The sequence below is a fragment of the Cervus elaphus genome, chromosome 24, assembly GCF_910594005.1.
Source record: "Cervus elaphus chromosome 24, mCerEla1.1, whole genome shotgun sequence".
Lineage (NCBI taxonomy): Eukaryota > Metazoa > Chordata > Mammalia > Artiodactyla > Cervidae > Cervus > Cervus elaphus.
Genome location: NC_057838.1, coordinates 48,927,231 through 48,946,721, shown reverse-complemented (window position 1 = coordinate 48,946,721; position 19,491 = coordinate 48,927,231). Strand labels below are relative to the sequence as shown.

At 43.9% G+C, this 19,491-nt stretch overlaps 1 protein-coding gene across 3 annotated transcripts in view; it reads left to right on the top strand.

Annotated features, from left to right (window-relative positions):
• ATXN7 (ataxin 7) overlaps window positions 1-19,491 on the top strand; it is a 132,544-nt gene that overhangs the window by 34,587 nt on the left and 78,466 nt on the right. For 2 of the 3 annotated variants that reach the window (XM_043885953.1, XM_043885952.1), the window contains exons 3-4: window positions 7,403-7,708; window positions 7,935-8,003. In XM_043885953.1, coding sequence (XP_043741888.1) covers window positions 7,414-7,708; window positions 7,935-8,003 — 364 coding nt within the window. In that variant the 5' untranslated portion in view covers window positions 7,403-7,413. Of the gene's footprint in view, window positions 1-6,404; window positions 6,992-7,402; window positions 7,709-7,934; window positions 8,004-19,491 lie in introns of those variants that run through there. The other variant, XM_043885951.1, reaches the window with a different exon arrangement.

Here is a 19,491-nt window from a genome sequence, read left to right as displayed (position 1 = left end):
GTTGGATTGCAGCCTTTTAACCATCCACTTGTGACTGCAGCTGCGCGGCTCCTTCCCCAGAAAACGACAGGGAAACATGTTCTGTGAAAATACCTGTTTTCTGGAGTGAAGACAAGAAGCTCTGGAAAGCGGCAAAGGTCGAGTCTCACGAGTGGTGGTTTTGTGTTGGTTTATTTACCTTTTCTGCTCCTGAGGTTCCTTCGTGTAGAGCAGTTGGGTGGAGAGCAGGATCAAGGTCTGTGTGTCCTGCAGATTTTATGCTGGTCAGAAGCATAAAACTGGTTAAAATAAAAGTTTGAAACTTTGCCTTGAGTCATAGATGGTGCCATTTAAAATCAAAGTTGCCATGAGAATGAAGTAATTGTGTCTTTCTGGGAAAAAGGGTTTAGGGACCATGAAATTTAGAAAGTCATTTGGGTTCAGGTCTCTCCCTTTGTATAAGAAAATATTTGTGTGGGTTGGGGATTGAAGATAGGGACCTGTATTCATTTGCAGCCATTCATTCACATGTTAGTGAAATGTAGTTAAATCTGCATGCTATCTCTCTCTACCAAGGAAAGGAAGGTTTTATGTTAGAGGTGGAAAGAGATGCAAACCTTTGTGGAATTGTCTATCTTTGGGGAAGCAGTTCAGACCCAGATGGGTTCCTGAATCGGTGTACACAAAGGGTGTGGCAGTTAGGGGGATTGTGTTTGCTGGATCTATGTCTTTGCTTAGGGCTGGAACTTTGCTGCAGAAAAAGGGAAAAAAGAGCTGTGTTGTTCGTTCCTTCTTGTACTAGCACACTTTCAGTTAGTCCTAGAGTCCAGCCCTAAGGCGTTTTGCTGACCAGCTTGGGGACCTGGCCACCGTACATCTTACAGTTTGTGAGGAGATGGTTTCCATGTTCCAAATGACACTGTTATGTTGGGAATGCAAGCTGTTAATCCATGAGAGACTAAACATATATATAATTGCCACCGTGATTTCAGGACATATAGTACCCTTAACCTCGGTCCAGGAAGTCCAATATAGATTTGGAGGTGTATGAGATCCTGTAAGCTTAGTGTGAGAGATCAGGAAAGATTTTGTTAAGGAAACAGAACTTGAGGGGGGGATGTGACTGTAGGATTTTAGCCAAAGGAGGGTAGTTTTATAGATGGTGTGATCCATGTGAACAAAGACTTGAGAGCTGGGATGTGGAGGGGGGGCATACTCAGTACTATGATTTGGTCATTTTGCCTGGACTGCAGGGTACCTGCAAGAGGGAACGCTGTAGATGTGATGGAGCTGGGCCTGGGGCCAGCTGTGGAGGACCTGAAGTGCTCTGAAAGGAGTGGTTATGAGTTGAGGGATCGGTGCTGAGCCCCTGAAAGTGTTGGAGCAAAGACTGACATAACTGACGCCATGCTTTACCCTGCAAGAATGATCACAGCATAGCATGGCTAGATTAGAATTGGGGTTTCTATGTGACAGGCGAGGTGCTAGTAATAATAACTGCAGAGTAGGGTGTGGTGTATGCGTGCTCAGTCGTGTCTGACTCTTTGCGACCCTATGGATTGCAGCCGCCAGGTTCCTCTGTTCGTGGAATTTTCTAGGCAAGAATACTGGAATGGGTTGCCATTTCCTTCTTCAGGAGATCTTCCCGATCCAAGGATCCAACTCATGTCTTCAGCATTGGCAGGCAGATTCTTTACCTCTGTGCCATCTGAGAAGCCTGTAGGGTAGGGTACTTTTGTACTGTTAACTTTCTTAATATGCCTCATAAAGTAGATACTCTTGTTTTACATCATTTTATAAATGAGGAAACAGGCTGAGAGAAGTTCGACTTTCCCAGAGTTATACAGTAAATAAGTGGTAGAGCTAGGATTCAGGTTGGGTGTATTGGCTGTAGAACACATCCTCTTAACTGCTGGGCCCGAAAGATGGTGATAGTTACTGTCTCTTCAGGGAAAGCTGATTGGTACAAAGGTGACATAGGGAATTATTTTTAACAGTGTGTTTAATCTTTGCATTTTATTGCATCTGAGGCAGTGTACTAGAACTATGACTATACAGTCAGCCTCTTTTTATAGCTAAACATTAGTCCAATTTTTCCATTCCATTTCTATAACTTAATCCTTTTCCTCTATTTTTAAAAGAACTCTTTAACCTTAAGGCTCTAAATAAAGATTTTAAATGAAATTTGTGAATCATTTAAAATTACAGGCTAGTATCAAATTCCTAGAGACATTTGGGTGTTATTCAGTTTAAAGGTATATGTTAATACTTTCTCTATGTGTATTGTTAAATTTTCTCTCTTTCAAAGCAGTTTGCTTTTATTGGTGAGTGATGCTTTGGGAGATTTGTATGTAGCTACACACGTATGACTGAGAAAACAGACCAAAGATGTAAAGCCCTGAACTTTTGGGCAAATGACATAGTTTATAGAGTGACTACACATACAGGCCAAGTCTTTTCATGTAACTTTTAGTTATGTTTGGCTGTGCTGAGTTCTTGCTGCTGCAGGCAGGCTTCCCCTAGTTGTGACGAGCTGGGGCTGCTCTGTTGCGGAGCATGGGCTGCGGGGCACATGGGCTTCAGCGGTTCTGGCTGGAGAGCCTGGGCTCCGTACTGGTGGCGCGTAGGCTGAGTCACTCTGCAGCATGGGGGTCTTCCAGACCAGGGTCACCTGCGTTGCAAGGCGGACTTCAATCACTAGACCACCGGGGAAGCCAAGGTTAAGTCTTTAAAAAGATAATTACCTTCATCTTTAAGTCTCCACTCTCAACTGTCTTTATTATTCCTAATTTTGCACTTGATTTTCAGCAGTTCCAGCCACTGAGCTGATGAATTCAATTTTTTCCACTGTTCTCCCCCTACTGGAATACTCATGTATCCATAACAGGCCAGAAGGTATTTCATTAGAGGGAGCACAGTTAAGGAGAGGCCTGGCCTGGGCATACCCCTTATGCAGAAGAGAGCCCTGGCTCAGTCTGGTGAAGAAAAAAGGAAAGAGAGAGATGTGGTCAGAGAAGGGAGAAAGGATGTAAACAAAGGCACAGCCAATTTTAGGAGGAAAGAAACCCACAGCAACACATTCCTAATTCAGTAGGTCCAAGTTTCTTGTTACTAAAATGATTGCAGTCCTTTGGGGTTGATGATGGAGAATCTCTGTTATCAACCCTGTAATTTGCACACATAAATATACTGTAGTTGCTGGTTTTCAGGTTTATTAAAATGTTGTATTGGGACTAGTGGTTCTTTCCAAACAAAAAGGCTGGTCATGTGGGGTCTTACATCTTAGAAAAGTTTCAGACAGTTTCAGCCATTTTACGTTAAACTGGATTTAAAGATTGTTTTGTTGTTTTGTTTTGCATTTAGTGATGCCTTTGGCCTTTGAACAAAGCATTTTACAAGTGAATCTGCTGTGCAGAGAATCCTTTTTGTAAAGAGAGACCTTGTTACCCTTGGCACCTACTGGGAACATCCCTAAATTTGGATGGTGAAGTAAGGCCACCTTTTAAATACATCCCTGGAAGGGATGAAATGCTCAAAACTTGGCAGCGTTTCACTTCTGACGGCCTAGTTCTTAAGCCACATACAGTCTAATTGGTGGTGACAGCTTTTTCCATAAGAGCATTTTGATGAATTAAAAAAACTTCTCATGTCCTCAGTGAAATTACTGTGTTGTGTTCAACCCGGTGCCTAACAAGAGTGCCTAATGCGTGGTAGGTAAGCAGAACCTGTTTGATGAGTTGAATCTTCATTACTCAAACCTTATAAAACCTATCATTTATCTGTGCAGACAGATACTAAAGATCTTCAGAACTCTAAGACAGCATCAGAAGTATACTGGTAGGAGAATTGATTGATAGCATACAAGGAACACTGTTATATGAAAATAATAATAATAAATGAATGTAAATTGTATTGCTCATGGTTTTACATATTTTTTGGGTGCAGAAGAGGGGTATTTAGGTAAGAAGTCATCAGGTCATCCTTATTATCAAACCAAGTTTTCTAATTTCTGTTGTAATCTTGATTATAGGGAGTGTCCTTGATATAAGAACACTTTTTAAATGTTGCCTAAATTTGAGTTTCAGAGCACTGTACTTTTCTCAGCTAGCAGTTTTGGCTTTTGTTGGTTACTCATTCAAACTATTGAGAAACCCAAACCAACTCTGGATATCAGAAGCTGCATGTTCTAGAAGGAGTTAGGACTTTTCATGGGTGAAGAGAATGTGGTAAAAGTCATTGGCTGCAGGAAAAGAGATGGCCAGGAATTGCCTGTCATTCTCTTGGTGATCACATCTTCAACTTGGTAATGCAGTTTTCAGATAAGAATTTATCTGAATTGCTCCGTGTGATATAAGATACTTGTTTATAGTGTTTGTTTTGCCTTCTTTTGTGCTTTCCATGTATCTTTTCATGCAGTCCTCAGAAGGAACCTGGCTTTATCTCTGTTTTACAGGTTAGGAAACTGATGGTCCAAGTAAGTTAGGCGACTGGCTTACATTACATAGTTTGTAAGTGAAAGAGCCACTATATGAACCCAGAAAAAGTCCATAGGGACTGGCTCCAGAGCCCTCCCTTGTTTTCCTCATCTGTAAATAGTAATACAACTCCTGCCTTACACAGATGTGAATATTAATAGAGATAATGCAAAAAGGTACCTCCAACAATGCTTGGCACCTAGTAGGTACCCAATAATTGATAGCTGCTATTAGTAATAGTTTATCTTAATAACTATCATAATGCTAAGAGGATATTTAGTATTTTTTTATTTTAAGCCCTGTTGTGTTTTCTTTATTAAACCAGTCAAAAAGAGGGGGGAGGTATGAAACTGGAATAAGGATGGAAGTTGAAGTATTACAAATTGCCATATTGACCCTCATTACCTTGCAGTCATACTAGTGAATGCTGAAGTGTTTTCACATGTAAAAAGGGGGAAATCGAGCCGTATCTTGAGGAAGTATGGCTGTACTCATGTTTGCCACTCTTCCCCTTATTTTTGTTTTCATCCTGTACTCTCAGAGATCAGAAGGGCTGAACTCAATAGGCAAATTCTCTTTGGAACCTACATACCTGGGTAGCCCTAAGCTTTTCTTTTTAATGGCAGTTCCAAATGCCATATACTTCAATTTTTTGTTTTTCTTAAATGTAGAATATTGCAAAATACAAAATAATCCATAAATTGTGTGCTTTAGTCGCAGAAAATCATTAAGTTAGGTTTTTTTTTTTTTTAATGTATTTCTGTAATTCTACAGATTTTTCAGTGATTTGGATGAATGAAAAATTGAAGGTCTACGTTGGTGACAAGATTGAGGGCCTTTGTTACAAGTTAGGAACCGAACTACTAAGGAAATTATGTTTTACCTACACATTTTTTCTCATTGATCCTCCTCTGTTGGAAGTTAAAACTTTAGAAATGATTTTCTATCCTACCAATCATTTCTACTATTTTTGGTTATTCTTTTTTTTCCCCCTGCTTCTTAGATGAGGACAGGAAGCATCCATAACTTCACTTTTGGGAACTTTTGTTTGCATGTCATCCAGGAAAAAATTTACACACTTATTTCTAAACAATTTAAAAATAAATTCATATACATATGTAATTTTTAAATTTTCTTCCACTAAAGTCTTTAAATTTTGAACCTAAAATAAGCACTTTCCACAGGAGCCCTGGGTTGAGTTTAGGATGCAATAACGTTTCATTATTTTTTACTCTTCTTTAAATATCTTTATATTTCTGAGAGTTGGACTTTGTTCCGTTTGCAGCTAAATTGGCCACTTCTGTGACATCAGATGTTCCAGATTTTAAAAAAAAAAAAAACATGAATAATAATTTTAAAAGATGAATAAGCCTGCTTTTTTCCCATCTAAAGAATGCCCCTCTAAGTAAGCAGCTATGATACGTGTGCCTCAGGAGTGCGGATATTATTGCTATGTGAAACATGCTGATTAAAATCATTGTTTCTGTCTCAGGCTGCAGATTTTTCACATCAGTTTTAAGTAACAGTTATGCTAAGAACACTTAATTAAAAGCGCTTGATATGGTCTGCTACTGTTTCAAGTACTTCAGGTGCTTTAGTTCATTAAGTAGCCCTTTGTTTTACCGTCTTTACCCATCACTTGAACAAAAGCTTTGTGCGCAATGTGTGTATTGCAGAAGGGTGCTAAGTTTTGTGGGCCAGTGCCTAATTGAAAAATATCTAACAGAAAACAGTATTTTCTAGGAATGCTGTACATTCACCTAAGCCCTAGCTTCTCGCCCTGCCCAGGCAAAGAAATCATAACGAGGGAGGGAGGGACCAACAGTTTGAATTAAAACTAATTAGACTTGGGGGTGGTGAGGAGGGGATGGGGGTGTAGTGAATGAATCACTTCCAGGAGCACTGGAAAGGGAAATATAGAAATTTGGAGTCGTGTCTCTAAAACATGTAAACGGATTCGCCTCGGTCTCTCTCTCTTCCACTGCATCTTACACGGATTTCATGGTCTCCTCTTCGCTGAACGAGCTCAAGTCACCCGGGAGCACGCGCTGATCCCCCGTGGTGGGCTTCGGGCCGACACCTGGGATAGCACCTGGGCTGCATTTCCTCGCCTGCCAGTGGTTTCCTCCGCGCTAGGCGTCCGCTCAGCGGCGGCTTCCCATTCATGCTTTTGACAGCCGCGCGGCCGCTCGCGAGCTGAGAGCGAAGAGCTCCTTGAACCCGCCCCTGCTCTTCGGATCGGACCCGGGCGGGAAGGCCCGACAGCTACGCCGCCCGCTGGTGCTCCGGGGCCGGCCGGCCGGCCGGCTCCTCCATAGGTGGCTGCGTTTCCGACTTCGCCCTGGCTCCACTCCGGGGGCTTGACGTGCAAACTTCGCCGGAGCGAGCTGAGAGGGAGGGACCGGCGAGGGGGAGGAGGCGGCGGGAGGCGCCTCCGCTTAAGGGAGCCGGCCGGGCGCCGCCGCTCGGACGGACGCGCGGACGGAAGGAAGGAGCGGGGCCGCCGGGCCCGGCCCGGGGATGCGAGCGGCCTCAGGGTGGGCAGCTTGGGGGCCCCGGGTGCGTCTCGGGCCTCCCCTCCGTGGGCCGCCGCGGCGAGGCGCGGGGCTGAGACGGGGGCAGCTCTGGGCGCCGGCCTCCGCGCCGGGTGTCCGCGGCGGAGGCAGGCTGGGGACCCTACGCCGCGGTGGCGGGCCGCCGGCTCTCGTCCCCTCCCCCGAGGGGCACTGGAGTCGAAAGCGAAAGCGAGCCCGCGCCGCGGACTTTGCGCCCAAGGCGGGGGGTGGGGGGGGGGGTTGGAGGAGGAGAGCTGGGGGTCTGGGCGGCCGGGGGCGCTGTCAGCGCGCCCCACCCGGCCCGCGGGCCGCGCACGCCGCCGGAACTCCCCGGCGCCTCCTTAAAAGCAGCCCCCGCGCGACTCTTTTCCCCCTTTTTTTGTTACATTGTAGGAGCGGAAAGAATGTCGGAGCGGGCCGCGGATGACGTCAGGGGGGAGCCGCGCCGAACGGCGGCGGCGGGCGGAGCAGCGGCCGCGGCCGCCCGGCAGCAGCAGCAGCAGCCTCCGCAGCCCCAGCGGCAGCCGCCGCCGCCGCGGCGCCTACGGCCGGAGGACGGTGGCCCTGGCGCCGCCTCCACCTCGGCCGCCGCCGCAATGGCGACCGTCGGGGAACGCCGGCCCCTGCCGAGTCCCGAAGCGATGCTGGGACAGTCGTGGAATCTGTGGGTCGAAGCTTCCAAACTTCCTGGGAAGGACGGTGAGTGTCCACGCCCTCCTCTTCCTCTCGCAGCCCCCATTCCCCCCTCCTCAGACCATTCTCCCCTCCCCCGTCCCGTGGCCCGCCCCCTCGGGGGTCAGAGATGCTATCGCCCGGCTGGGGAACGCGGAGGTGCCCGCACCTACCCCGTGCGTGCGTGAGCGTGCGTCACACTCTCGGCAACTGACCTGCCTCTCCCCTCCTCCTGTGTGTGTGTATCTCCTAGGGACGGAATTGGACGAAAGTTTCAAGGAGTATGGGAAAAACCGCGAAGTCATGGGGCTCTGTCGCGAAGGTGAGTCCAGCCCCCTGATGGAGTTTGTACAAGTCCAGGGGAAGTATCCTGGCCGGCTGACCAGGCTGTAGCTTGAGCCCACCTGAATCACCCCGCTCCTCCCACGCGAGGATGCTGTCTGATAAAGAAGAAAGGGGAGGATGGAGCGTTTGGAAAATCCGGTTTCCTGGGTCTTCGTGTATCCGGGAGCATCCAGATCCCTTCAGTGGAGGCCTGGCTGGGTGCAGTTTAAGCAGCATTGCTTAGTGATGAACGCTGGGACCAGCAGTGAGTTTAACCCAAATCTCTTCAGGTCTGACCCCTTATGGAGAAACGCGAGGAGTGGAGGGAGGAATTCTCAGCTTCCAAAAGCGTCTCCACGAACGTCTTAGGGGGTTCTGGAAAGGACACCTTGCCACCTGTAATTGTCTGCCAGCAATAAAAATGAATTTTAAAAAAGACAGCACTTTACCTGTACAGCCTATTTCCATAGGATTTATTTTACAAAGGTTCATCAAAAGGATCATCACAACCAAGGAGCTGTTGGTCGGATTTTTTTTTCTTTTTCGTATTTTTATGAAGGTGCCAAAATCAGCCAGGCGGGGGTGGGGGGCGGGTCACAGAATTTTATCTGGTGAAACAAGCCTTTGGTGCGCTTAGGTAGTGAAATCAAAGTCTAATTATTGGCCAGTTTTTAATAAAAACTGTTTGGTAGAAGGAAATAACTGTAACTAAACGTGGATCTCTAAATGAAGGATATCTAGGAGCTGTCAGACTTTTACTTCAGGTTTTCTTTTTCTTTAAATAGTCCCCTTTGCTGTCTAAGGCCTGTGTCGATCCTGGGCACATGGTGGTCAGAAAGGAGTAAAGGAGTCCAGTCATCTCTAGACTAAGCTCAAGCTGTTCCTTCAGTAGTAGTATGGACAAGGACTTAAGTGAGGTTTGGTATCCAAAATATTGAGTTTATATTCCCAGTGCAACTTTATTTCTCAGTGTGACCATTTATTTTGGCATTGTTACTGTCAAGGGCCCAAGAATAGGTACAGCTTTGGCAAGTGAAGCATTTTAAAGTCCAAAGTTGGCCTATTGTTACTCTGTCTCCACACTTCTTGGTTTTAGTGCCTGTCTTGTCTACATGTTCACAGTTTTGGTTTTTTGAACTAGCTTTTTGTTTGCCTCTTGGCACTAGGAGGAAGAGTAATACCAGTGGCAACTTTCTGAGAGCTTCCAATTGGAACAGATTAGAGAGCAAATTAGTTGATTTTGCGAATGAGAATTGCTGTTTGAGAGCAAAGGAAAGAGAGGGAAAGCACAGGACTTGCTGGCGATGTTGCAATAGGAAAAATCAGTTGTTAGTCCGGTTTTAGTGTTGAATTGGCAGCCTGCCTGGGCTTAAAAAATTAAAATCACTAGGTGGTAACTCTCCTTGGAAGCAGTTGGAATAGAGCTTTAGAGGACCTGACCCGCTCCTGTTCTTCGTTTTTCTTCCCTGGGTGTGGATATATTTTCCATAAAGAGTTTCTAAATCTGTGTGAAAACAGGGTGCTAATTATTGGTAATTCCCCTATAGAGGTTGAGTACGTATGTTTGTATTTCATTGCACTACTTGGTCTGGATTGAGACCCAACCAAATGTAGTTGCCTGGACCCACTTTTTGCTGTATTTATTATTTTCTCTTTGGGCATAGTCATTAGTGTATTTTACCAAAAAAGATCTAGGACCTCTTAATTCCTGTCTTGAGGCACAAAGGGATCATAAATTTGGTTCTCTGTGCTTCTGACCTATCAAATTATTAGTGGCTATAAGCGGTACTATTTTTTTCCTAAACTGCTCTAACCGTTCAGAAGACGCTAAAGCAGCCAGGGTGGCTGAATTTCTGCCTCCCAGTTTTAAGTAGAGACTGAAGTTTCTAATTCAGTCAATTTTCTATTCATTTGTGACTTTGTGGATTTTCTGGGATAAGTATAAGGATGTCCAGCATTTTAGACAGTGGACCTTTGTTTTTCTAACAAATAGTTCATGTCAGGCTGTTTAAGAATGAAAATACATTTTAAGATTATCAGACACTTATCCTTTGTCTTTGATTGAGATTATCTCCTACCAAGGAAAAAGTGTTTTGGAGTTAAATTCTTACTAATTCTTCTTGTCAACAAAGTTAAGTTGAAAAGAAATATGTAGATAAATTGATACTATGAATGATGTACTAAGTCAGAAACTCCTTGTCTTGGAAGATATTTAGGAATATTGACCAGACTTTGAATTCTCCAGTTTATGATTGTGCACCTAAGAGTTAGAAACCTGGGTTTGAAGTTGCTAAACATTGCACTTCAGCTTTCAGAATCTAAATTCCTCTTTGTCAAAGGTGATGATAATACCTACTTCCCATGGAGGTTGTAAGGGTTGAAATTAAATTAGATAATGGACAGTGACTCCGTACTTACTACTTCCTTTCAACTGCTGATAATCTTAGGCTTGATCTCCTGATTTGGTATTTATCTAGGTCAGAAATTTTTGACCTGGGGCTTGAATTACCTTCAGGGGGTTATGGTTGCCCTGAAACTGTATGCAAAATAGTATGTTATGTCCACTTAGGAGGGCAGGTATCCCCAGCTTTTCTTGGGTTCTCAAGGATTGTTCACTTATCTCTACCTTCAAAATTTCTAAGTTAGAATCTCTCTTTTTTTCTTTTCCTCTCTTTTTGCTCTTGTAGTTTATTTTGTCCAATTCTTTCATGATGAGAGTGCCCAAGAATTAATGCTGTGGGAGAGGTTGGGACTGTTGACTTAGGTGGGACTGAGATTATCTGTGGTTTAGCAACTGTGTCATCCCCCAGTTTTCCTATTAGCACAGGTAGATAAATGTTAGGATAAAATATCAGTTATCTTTCAGAGATCAGCCTGTTTATCATTTATATCATCAAATTTTTATTGCCTTGCTTGTTTTGTTCTGTAATATGTAATTTTATGGCACAGTTGGTTTTACTGGGATAAGATGGATAATACATTTTTAACTTTAAAAAGACTAAACGCAGAAAATTACTTTTTTCTTAAAGGTGATTTTTGAAATTGTATAAATAACATTAATTATGTTTAGACGAAATTAATTGGTATGAGTAACTGAGTAAGGTTTTTGTATTGGTACCTAAGCTTGTACCTAAGCTTGCTACCTAAGTCCTTAAATGTAAAAAGCATGAAATGCCTTCACTTGACAGCAAATTACAAATAAAACATTGTAGGAGTCGACAGTGAAAATAGGATGTTTTCTTTGGAAAGTCATTCCTAACTTTTCTTACGCCCACCGCTTGTACAGTATCAAAGTACCCCGTCTTTTTCCTTTGTCTAAACTCTCTTCCTATCACCATATGAAGGCGTGTGTTATGTGATGGCTCTTTTATTAGAGTGCAGGCTGCTAGAGGACAGGGTTGTTATTGACGAAGATCTGTTTAGCTCCTGCACATTGCTTCTGTTCAATGAAGATTTGCCCACAAAATAAATGAACTGGGCTACTAGAAAGATTGAAAAGTTTAAGTGACCAACTTTCCATTGTATTGTGATTCAGAAAAAGGTACTTATTCTGTGGGGGGATGTGCTTTCTGGCCGGGGACTGTTGCTGAGCATTTCCTGTGTCTCTGACCTGAGTTTAACACTCCATTTACACTTTTCCAGAAAGAGTGCAGGCAAGACACCACCTTTTTTTATCACTGATATTTAGGAGAGTGAGTAGGAGGGTGACCTTGAGTGATATCCACAGTTGATGACAGGTGACCTCCCTGTCAAAATGACAGGGACCTAATTGAGCCTGGGTGAAGATGGAAGAGAGGTTGGTTGACACCTGCAGGGAGCTAGGTACCAAAGGAAAAAGAGAAACTAGGAAGGTAGGTAACCTTAATCAACACAGATTGAGTCAACGTACCACCTTTTTCTTTCCTGGGGATAAAAATTGTTCATAGTCAGGTAACTGAAAACAAACAGGTATCAGTGGGAAAGACTATTAAAATAACTGTGTTATAGACATAAAACCTCTCTGAAATAAAGAGCATCTCTATTTTTCTCTAGGGTTTCTCTTAATGCCCCCCCCCAACTTTTCTGATGCACAATTTCAAATACACAGAAGTAGAGATAGATTTTAATGAGCCTCCTGATGTCTTTCCCACAGCTCATGAGTCCCTGCCCAATCTTTTTTCATCTCTGCCACACTCCCCACACTGAAACATGTCTCAGACACCATATTTCTTTTGGTTTTCTTTTTAATGCTTGCATGGACTTCAGCTTGTCTCCTGGCAAAATGGAGCCTTCCTGCACTCCGCTCCTTCTTTTGAGGCAAGGCACGCTTCCATGAGCTTGTAAGGGTTCTGCAGGCAGCAGGGCTTGCAGTCTGCTGATACCTTACGTAGAGACCCAAAGTAAGCCTCAGACAGGAATCAGTGTGATCTGGGTTCACTGCCTCCGGATTGCACTCACACATTCAAGGACGGCGGGTGATGGCGTTGGAGCGCCCACACTTGACGTTCTGTGAATGAGCACTGTGGCTCCAGGAGGCAGTGTCCTTGCTCACAGTTCCTGCTTGTAACTCTCTGCCTGTGAAGTCTGCGCTAACCCAGGAGTGAGAGGGCCTGGGTAGACCTAGAGACACTCCTAAAGAAGGAATCTTTCCCCTGACCTGAGTATGGCTCCTTAGCTACGTCACTCCAGATTGCAGCCTCGCTAAGAATGCTTTTTTTTTTTTTACTTTTTAAAGAAGTTCTGTTACTTATATTTATTGTTGCTGTGCAGGCTTTTCTCTAGTTGTGTCAGGTGGAGGCCACTCTAGTTGAGGTAATGCGGGCCGCGCAGTACGGTGGCATCTCTTGCTGTGGAGCCTGGGCTCTAGGGCAGGCGGCTTTCAGTAGGTGCAGCTCCCGGGGTCCGGAGCGCAGGCTCAGTAGATGTGGCACACAGGCTTAGTTGCTCTGTGGCATGCGGGGGCTTCCTGGATCAGGGAACCTGTGTCTCCTGCACTGGCCGGTGAATTCTTCACTACTGAGCCACAAGGGAAAACCTCTGAGAATGCTTTTTATATTGTTGAGTTGTTAACATAAAAACTCTAAAAAGGAGACGTTTAGTTCCTGATTTGTAGGACAGTGTGTGAAATTCAGATGTCAGAGTCCCTGAGTCAAGTTTCGCTGGAACATAGCACTGCCGTTCATGCACTATTTTCTCTGCAGCTTTTTTCTCTCTCTTTTCAACTCTGACCTGTGGCGTTGCGGAGGTGTGACTGAGGCCATATAGCCCACCAAGGCCAGAATTAACCATCTGGCTCTTTACAGAAAAAGCTTGCCATCCTTGTTCTAATGGATTTCTTGGTTAATGAAAGGAAACCTTTTCTGCAGAATGTGATTCTATTACTCCTCGAATGTTCTGTTTTGAGGGGGAGAATCTTAAAAATAGTAAAAAAAACCAAAAAAAACAAAAAAAACCCAAAACACCATTCAACCAAAAGTTATTTCAACATTGAAGAAATATGTTGAGCCAGAAAGATAAATGTGAAAATGTAAGGTTTGTGTAAGAAGGTTCCTATTTTTGTCACTTTGTCACTCCCCGCCACTTTTCTAGGGCATAGACCTGTGTCTGGACAATGCAAATATAGGACATCTACAGAGCTGTTACTGTCTCAGCTTTATAGAGCCTTGGGTGTGAGGATGGGCCTGGCTTCTGTTAAACTCCTGGATAGTATATACATCCTTGGGAGAAGGAATCTGGAACTTTAATGGGATTTTCAAAAAGGGACCTGACACAGATTCTTGACAATTTCTGCCCTTGAGCTGCCTTTGGGAGGCTGAAGCCCTGTGAGAAGCCTTGGAACTTGACTTGTAAGGCAGATTCACCAGGAAACACATCTACATTTTGATGAATGAGGAGGGCATGCCACATCCTTCCATCTCACAGCTCTGATTTTGTGCCTGCTGAGAAGTGTCATACCTGGTACAGTCCATGGTGAGGTCCGCAACCCACAAGACTCCACAGTAAAGGAAACCATGCGTGTTTCCTATAAGGATGAGGCTTCCAAGCTCAATGTACTCCTCTAAAGTTTTGATTAGTTCTTGTGAACTCTGATCTCAGGAGGGAAGCATAGGAAATTTATGCCTCATTATTGAGTATGACCTATTTGTTATGTGGTTAAGTGTTTCCCTTAGAACAGCATCTTGCTTCCTCCTATCCACATCTTACAGTGTTCCTACATGTATGATGACAGTTCAAGTTCAGTGAGAACTTTTACTCAGTGCCAGTACAGGTTTTACCTTATGTATTTTTCACATCTGTTCTGTGATGCAGGTATTACCATTACCCCCACTTTACAGATGAGGAAACTGAGGCCCAGGGAAGTGAGATACCTCACCAAGACCCCAAAGCATGCAAGAGACCTTGGGACTCACATATGTCTAACTCCAAAGCTCACCTGCTTAACCCTCTGCTGTGTTGTTGGGAAGATCCCCTGGAGAAGGAAATGGCAACCCACTCCAGTACTCTTGCCTGGAAAATTCCATGGATGGAGGAGCCTGGTAAGCTACAGCCCACGGAATCGCAAAGAGTTGCCGTGCTGAGCCCATTCCGGGATGTGCGTCCACAGCACAGGCTGCTGTGACCTTTGTTTTCCTTATCTTTGGCTAGAAATTCTGCCTTTTCTCCCAAAGGGGAAACCTGGTTTGTTTGTTTTTTTTTGTAAGTAAAGCTATCAAGAGCCCTTCCTTTGGTGTGTTTTACAGCACTCTCTATGTTGTGTTTAGCAGTTCTTTTTAAAAATCTTTTCTTTGACAGGGATGGAAAGTATGCACAGTTTGCATTAGAAATATTTGGATTTAAAAAAAGATTAGGTGAAAGCTAAAGTTGCAGCAGATAGCAAACACAATCAACTGGGATTTGTACCGTTTTTAAAAAATCCCTTAGAAAAAAAAAGAAGTGAAATTTCATTGTTTAAATAGCATTTCAGTGCAAGATTGCTTTTAATCACATTGATATTCACAGTTTATGGCGGTGTTTCTAATAAGTGTACCCATCTGATTATTAAAGTATTTTTGATTGAAGTTCTAAGAAGAAAAAGAAGCCTGTTAGTAGACTTAACAGTTGGAGTTACTATACTTTTGAGAGGAAGGCAGAGGATTACATTTATATTCATCTTGTACAGCAGGGATCATATAAATGAGCTGAAGAATGATTTTTTCTTTTCAGGCATTCATAACATCAAACTAGATTAAATGTTCTTGTTCCTCTTTGTAATAAAGACCCTACTAACATGAAATACTTTTTCTCTTATATGTAAACTTAAGGCAGGGAGAAAGTGATAGTTCATTATCAGTTAGATTTGTAATCTTAAACATATAAAATATTCCCATCCCCGGTGATACTGATGTTTTCTATAGTCCTAAATTCCAGTAATGCAATTAGAAAAAAGGAATGCTTTTAACCAGTGGTCCCAGGCTTTTATATATCAAACCAGAAAGTTTATAAAATACGTGGAGGCTCAAACAAAGGGTTGCTAGCATTTTAGAATATATAAAATTAGACATTATAACATATAATTCTTACTATCATAAAAGTATGAGGGCTGTTGTTCTGGAATAAAGGACAGTTCTTTAAATTTGAAGAAAATTTAGGTTTAGGAAAAACTTACAGCATTTTCTTTCTTTTTCACGTTTCCTTGTGGACTTTTTGAAGATCACTGTGTATTTTGATATTTGATCATCTCTGCTTTAAATTAGCTTCCCTGAGTGTCAGTCTTGTAGCCCTGCTTCTGTTTGCTGTTACTAGTAGGTGTTATGGAGAAAATAGGATTCCATGTGGTAAACTTGCAAATGGTAGCTTTAAATAGAGGCTATACTGAGAACTCTGGTTCGAGAGTTAAACCAACCTGGGTTCAAATCTCAGCTCCACTAGAGGAGTCACTCGAGAAAAATATACATAGCTTTGCTCAGCCTCAATTGACTTACCTGTGAAATGGGAATCCTAGCAGCACTTCATTGTGACTGGGAGGATGAAATGATGTAATAGAGTTTCAGCCTTTTGTATGTATGGCAGAGTAGCTGTTCAATAAACATTACTTGCTAATGTTGTTATTTTTATCAATCATGAAAGCGCAGTGTTGTGAGCATGCCTCAAATCAAGTGGTTAGCCAGGACTCTCAGGAGAGCAGCAGGAAGCGAAATGCCAGTTTTTCATTTGCAGGCAGTCTGTAGGCAGTGAGAAGAAGCCTCAGAGTGCTCAGGACAACAGAGTGAGCGTAGCAAATGAACCCCAGCTCCCAGCTTTCATGAACATGAGTGAAAATGAGAAGTGGACACTGACATTGCTTGTTTCTGCTGTCAGTCGTCTCTTTTTGGACTTGCAGAGAGAAGCCCGTGTGGGGTTTGACTTTGTTCTCATGTATAAAACTGTGCTTGCTTCTTTCCTGGAAGCCCGTAGTTGCTGTCTCTTCTTGGAATGTTTTGCAGAGCTCTTTCTGTGGGCAAGAAAGGTAAGTTACAGCCACCAGAATAAAGTCATCCTAGGTTGGGAAATGGGTCAGAGATAACTGAGGCTACTACTTTTAAGATTTTGTGTATGCTTAGTGGTAGTCATGGGGTTTTCTGTCTGATGAGGGAATTTTAAAATTGCCTTTTCAATTCTTGGAAATTTCCATTTAAATTTGAAGCAGTTCTCCATTTAAATGACCTTGTTCTCTTTGGAAACTATATCTGCAGAAAAGTATTAATGGAGGGGGGAGTATTATTGAATTTAATACATATTCATTATACAGATTTTACTAATAATTTTACTAATTTTTTCCATACTAATGATAGTATGAAGTATGAAAGTCATCATTCTCTGTAATTGCATTCTAGGCCAATTTTTAAATCTTCAGTTACAGGATTTGGACTTGGGACAATTCATACCTGATCAGGGACGTCCCTGTAACTGCTTAGGGCCCTTGCTGACAGGCAGGGCTCCTCTTTGCCAGCCTAGTCATCTCACTTCCTGTCAGAGTGGGCAGGCCTCAGGATGTCTTGTCCAGCCGTGATTCCTGCCTTGAGAATCCTCTGGCTGTTGTGCCTTCATTCATTTGCTTTATCCCTCAGACATTTGACAGGCACGTTGTCTGTGCCTCTTAGTGGGGTTAGAGTCCGAGGGTATAACTCGGTGAAGTGAAGGCACAGTCCTGACTGGCGGGCGGTTGCTTAGCAAGTGGTGATGGAATTAACCTGCTAAGTGCTAAGTTCTCTCCTGGGTATTGGGGTAGAGTGACACACATCAGAAAGAGCCCCGAACCTTGAGTAAAGCGAGACTCAGTCAACACACAAATGTTTTACAAGGAGATGGAGTGCTGTGACATCAGGAAAGTGGGCTAGTGAGTTGATGGCGGAGGAGGGGGTTCAGGCTAACATGATCAGGGACGGCTTATCTGAGCTTTAACATTGGAGCTGAGGTGGGAATGGTGAGAAGGAAGTGGCCACTGAGTCATCTGGAAGGAGGAGCAAGAAAAAGCGGGTATGTGGCCTCTCTGAGGTGAACGTGGAACACAGTGGAGGGAAATGAGGCTAACAAAGGTCAGATCACAGAGGCCAAGGTCAGAAATTTGAATTTATTTGAACTTTAGTGAGAGACTACTGCGGGGTGGGGCAGTAGCTTCATCCGGTAGTGGGTGGATCTAGTTGGATGGTGAGTGGATTGGGGAGAGAGTGTAGGGACCAGTCAACTAGGTGAGAGGTGATAGGGGCTTAGATCCTGGTGGTGGTGCTGGCAAGGCAGAAGGTTGTCCTCTTACGGACTTGTTTTGGAGGTGGAGTTGATGATTTAGTGAAGAATCAAGTGCGGGTGAGGGAGGGAAATGAAGATGGGGATCTGATATGTGAGCGGCTCTGTGGTACCATCTAATAAGCTGAGGAATGGTGAAAAATGGGGAGACTCAGGGTCAGGAGCTGGTTTTGGCTACAATGTGTGAGGTCGTCGGCATCCATGCAGCAGTTGAGTATACAGCCCAGAGCTGGAGGAGCAGCCTGGCTGAAGCCACTGGGTGAATCTGTCATCATTGTGCAGAGGACAGGGAGAGCTGGGTGACAGGCGAGTTCTCTTGGGTTCGAGGGTCAGTAAAGTACGGAAGAGGGTCGGCGGCTCAGCCCTCAATAAGGGGATTTGAGGGTAAGGAGGAGTCAGGAGGAGTGATGAGGAATCCCCAGTGAGGTGGGGAGGGAAGCCAGGTGAATGTGAAGTGTGTAGGCGTCCAGAGAAGAAACAGGTAAGTGAGGAGTGATGGCCCGGGTCCCCTGCTGTTGTGCAGTAGAGGCAGGCCAGGGAATTGATCTCTGGCTGGGGCAGTGTGGAGGTTAGTGCCCCTAATCAGGAGAGTCGGGGAGCTAGATGCCTTTTTGGAGTGGGGTTAGATGACCAGAGCTGGAGGAGTTGAGAGGGCAAGTGTCCGCAGATCTTCAGATGGTTTTGCTTTAAAGAGAATGGAGGAATAAGTTAATAGCAGGATAGAGACATAGATAAAGGCAGAAAAGGGAAGGTTTGTTTTATTTTGTTTCGTGTTATTTATTTTGGATAGTATTAGGGCACATTTGTCTGCCACTGGAAATTATCCAGGAGTGAACAATAATTGATAACGTGTGAAAAAAATGGATTATCACGAAGATAATACCTTGAGATGAGAAAAGGCAATGAACGGTATCACAGTCTAAGTGATTCAGTTCTGGGTCGAATCACAGACTTATTCCTGTTGTAATGAGAGAAGGAGCATGTGGATCAATCGCAGATAAGAATGTGGAAAGTTGGGAAGATAAGGTAGGGAATTCTTTCCTGTCATTTTAGGGAGTAAAAGAGAAGATAGGAGGGTTATCAGTTGACAGTGGGTAGGAAGAAGAATTTTGTATGTCTTGTTCTCAAAATATCTAGACTGGGCTGGTGGGGAGGTGTTAGCCAAGTAAATGAACAGTTACATAACCTTTAGAAGCCTCTTTCTGTGGGCTTCCCAGGTGGTTCAGTGGTAAAGAATCCACCTTCCAATGCAGGAGACACAGGAGACACGGGTGCCATCCCTGGGTCAGGAACATCTCCTGGAGGAGGAAGTGGCAACTCAATCCAGTATTCTTGCCAGGAAAATCCATGGACAGAGGAGCCTGCTGGGCTCCAGTCCATAGGGTCATAAAGAGTTGGACACAACTTGGACACAACTGAATGGCTGAGCATGCATGTGCACACACACAACACACACACTCTGCATTTAGAAGAAAAGAGCTTTGCACTTTGTCCAGAGGGTGAGCCCAGAAAGGTTGTCATGGTCATAGTATGGATGGTGAGTTGGCAGTGGCTGAAGTACAAGTTGGGGGCCTGGGGCCTGTAGCGTCCCTCCTTAAGGTGAAATCCTCAAGGGTCTAGGTAATCATAAACTGAGGAAATAAGGTTTTAAAATGTAGCTTTCAAATGTAAAGCGGATCATTTCTCCATCCTGAGACTCTTCAGTGGCTTCTCTTTGTATTCGTTCATTCACTGAATCAGTGTGT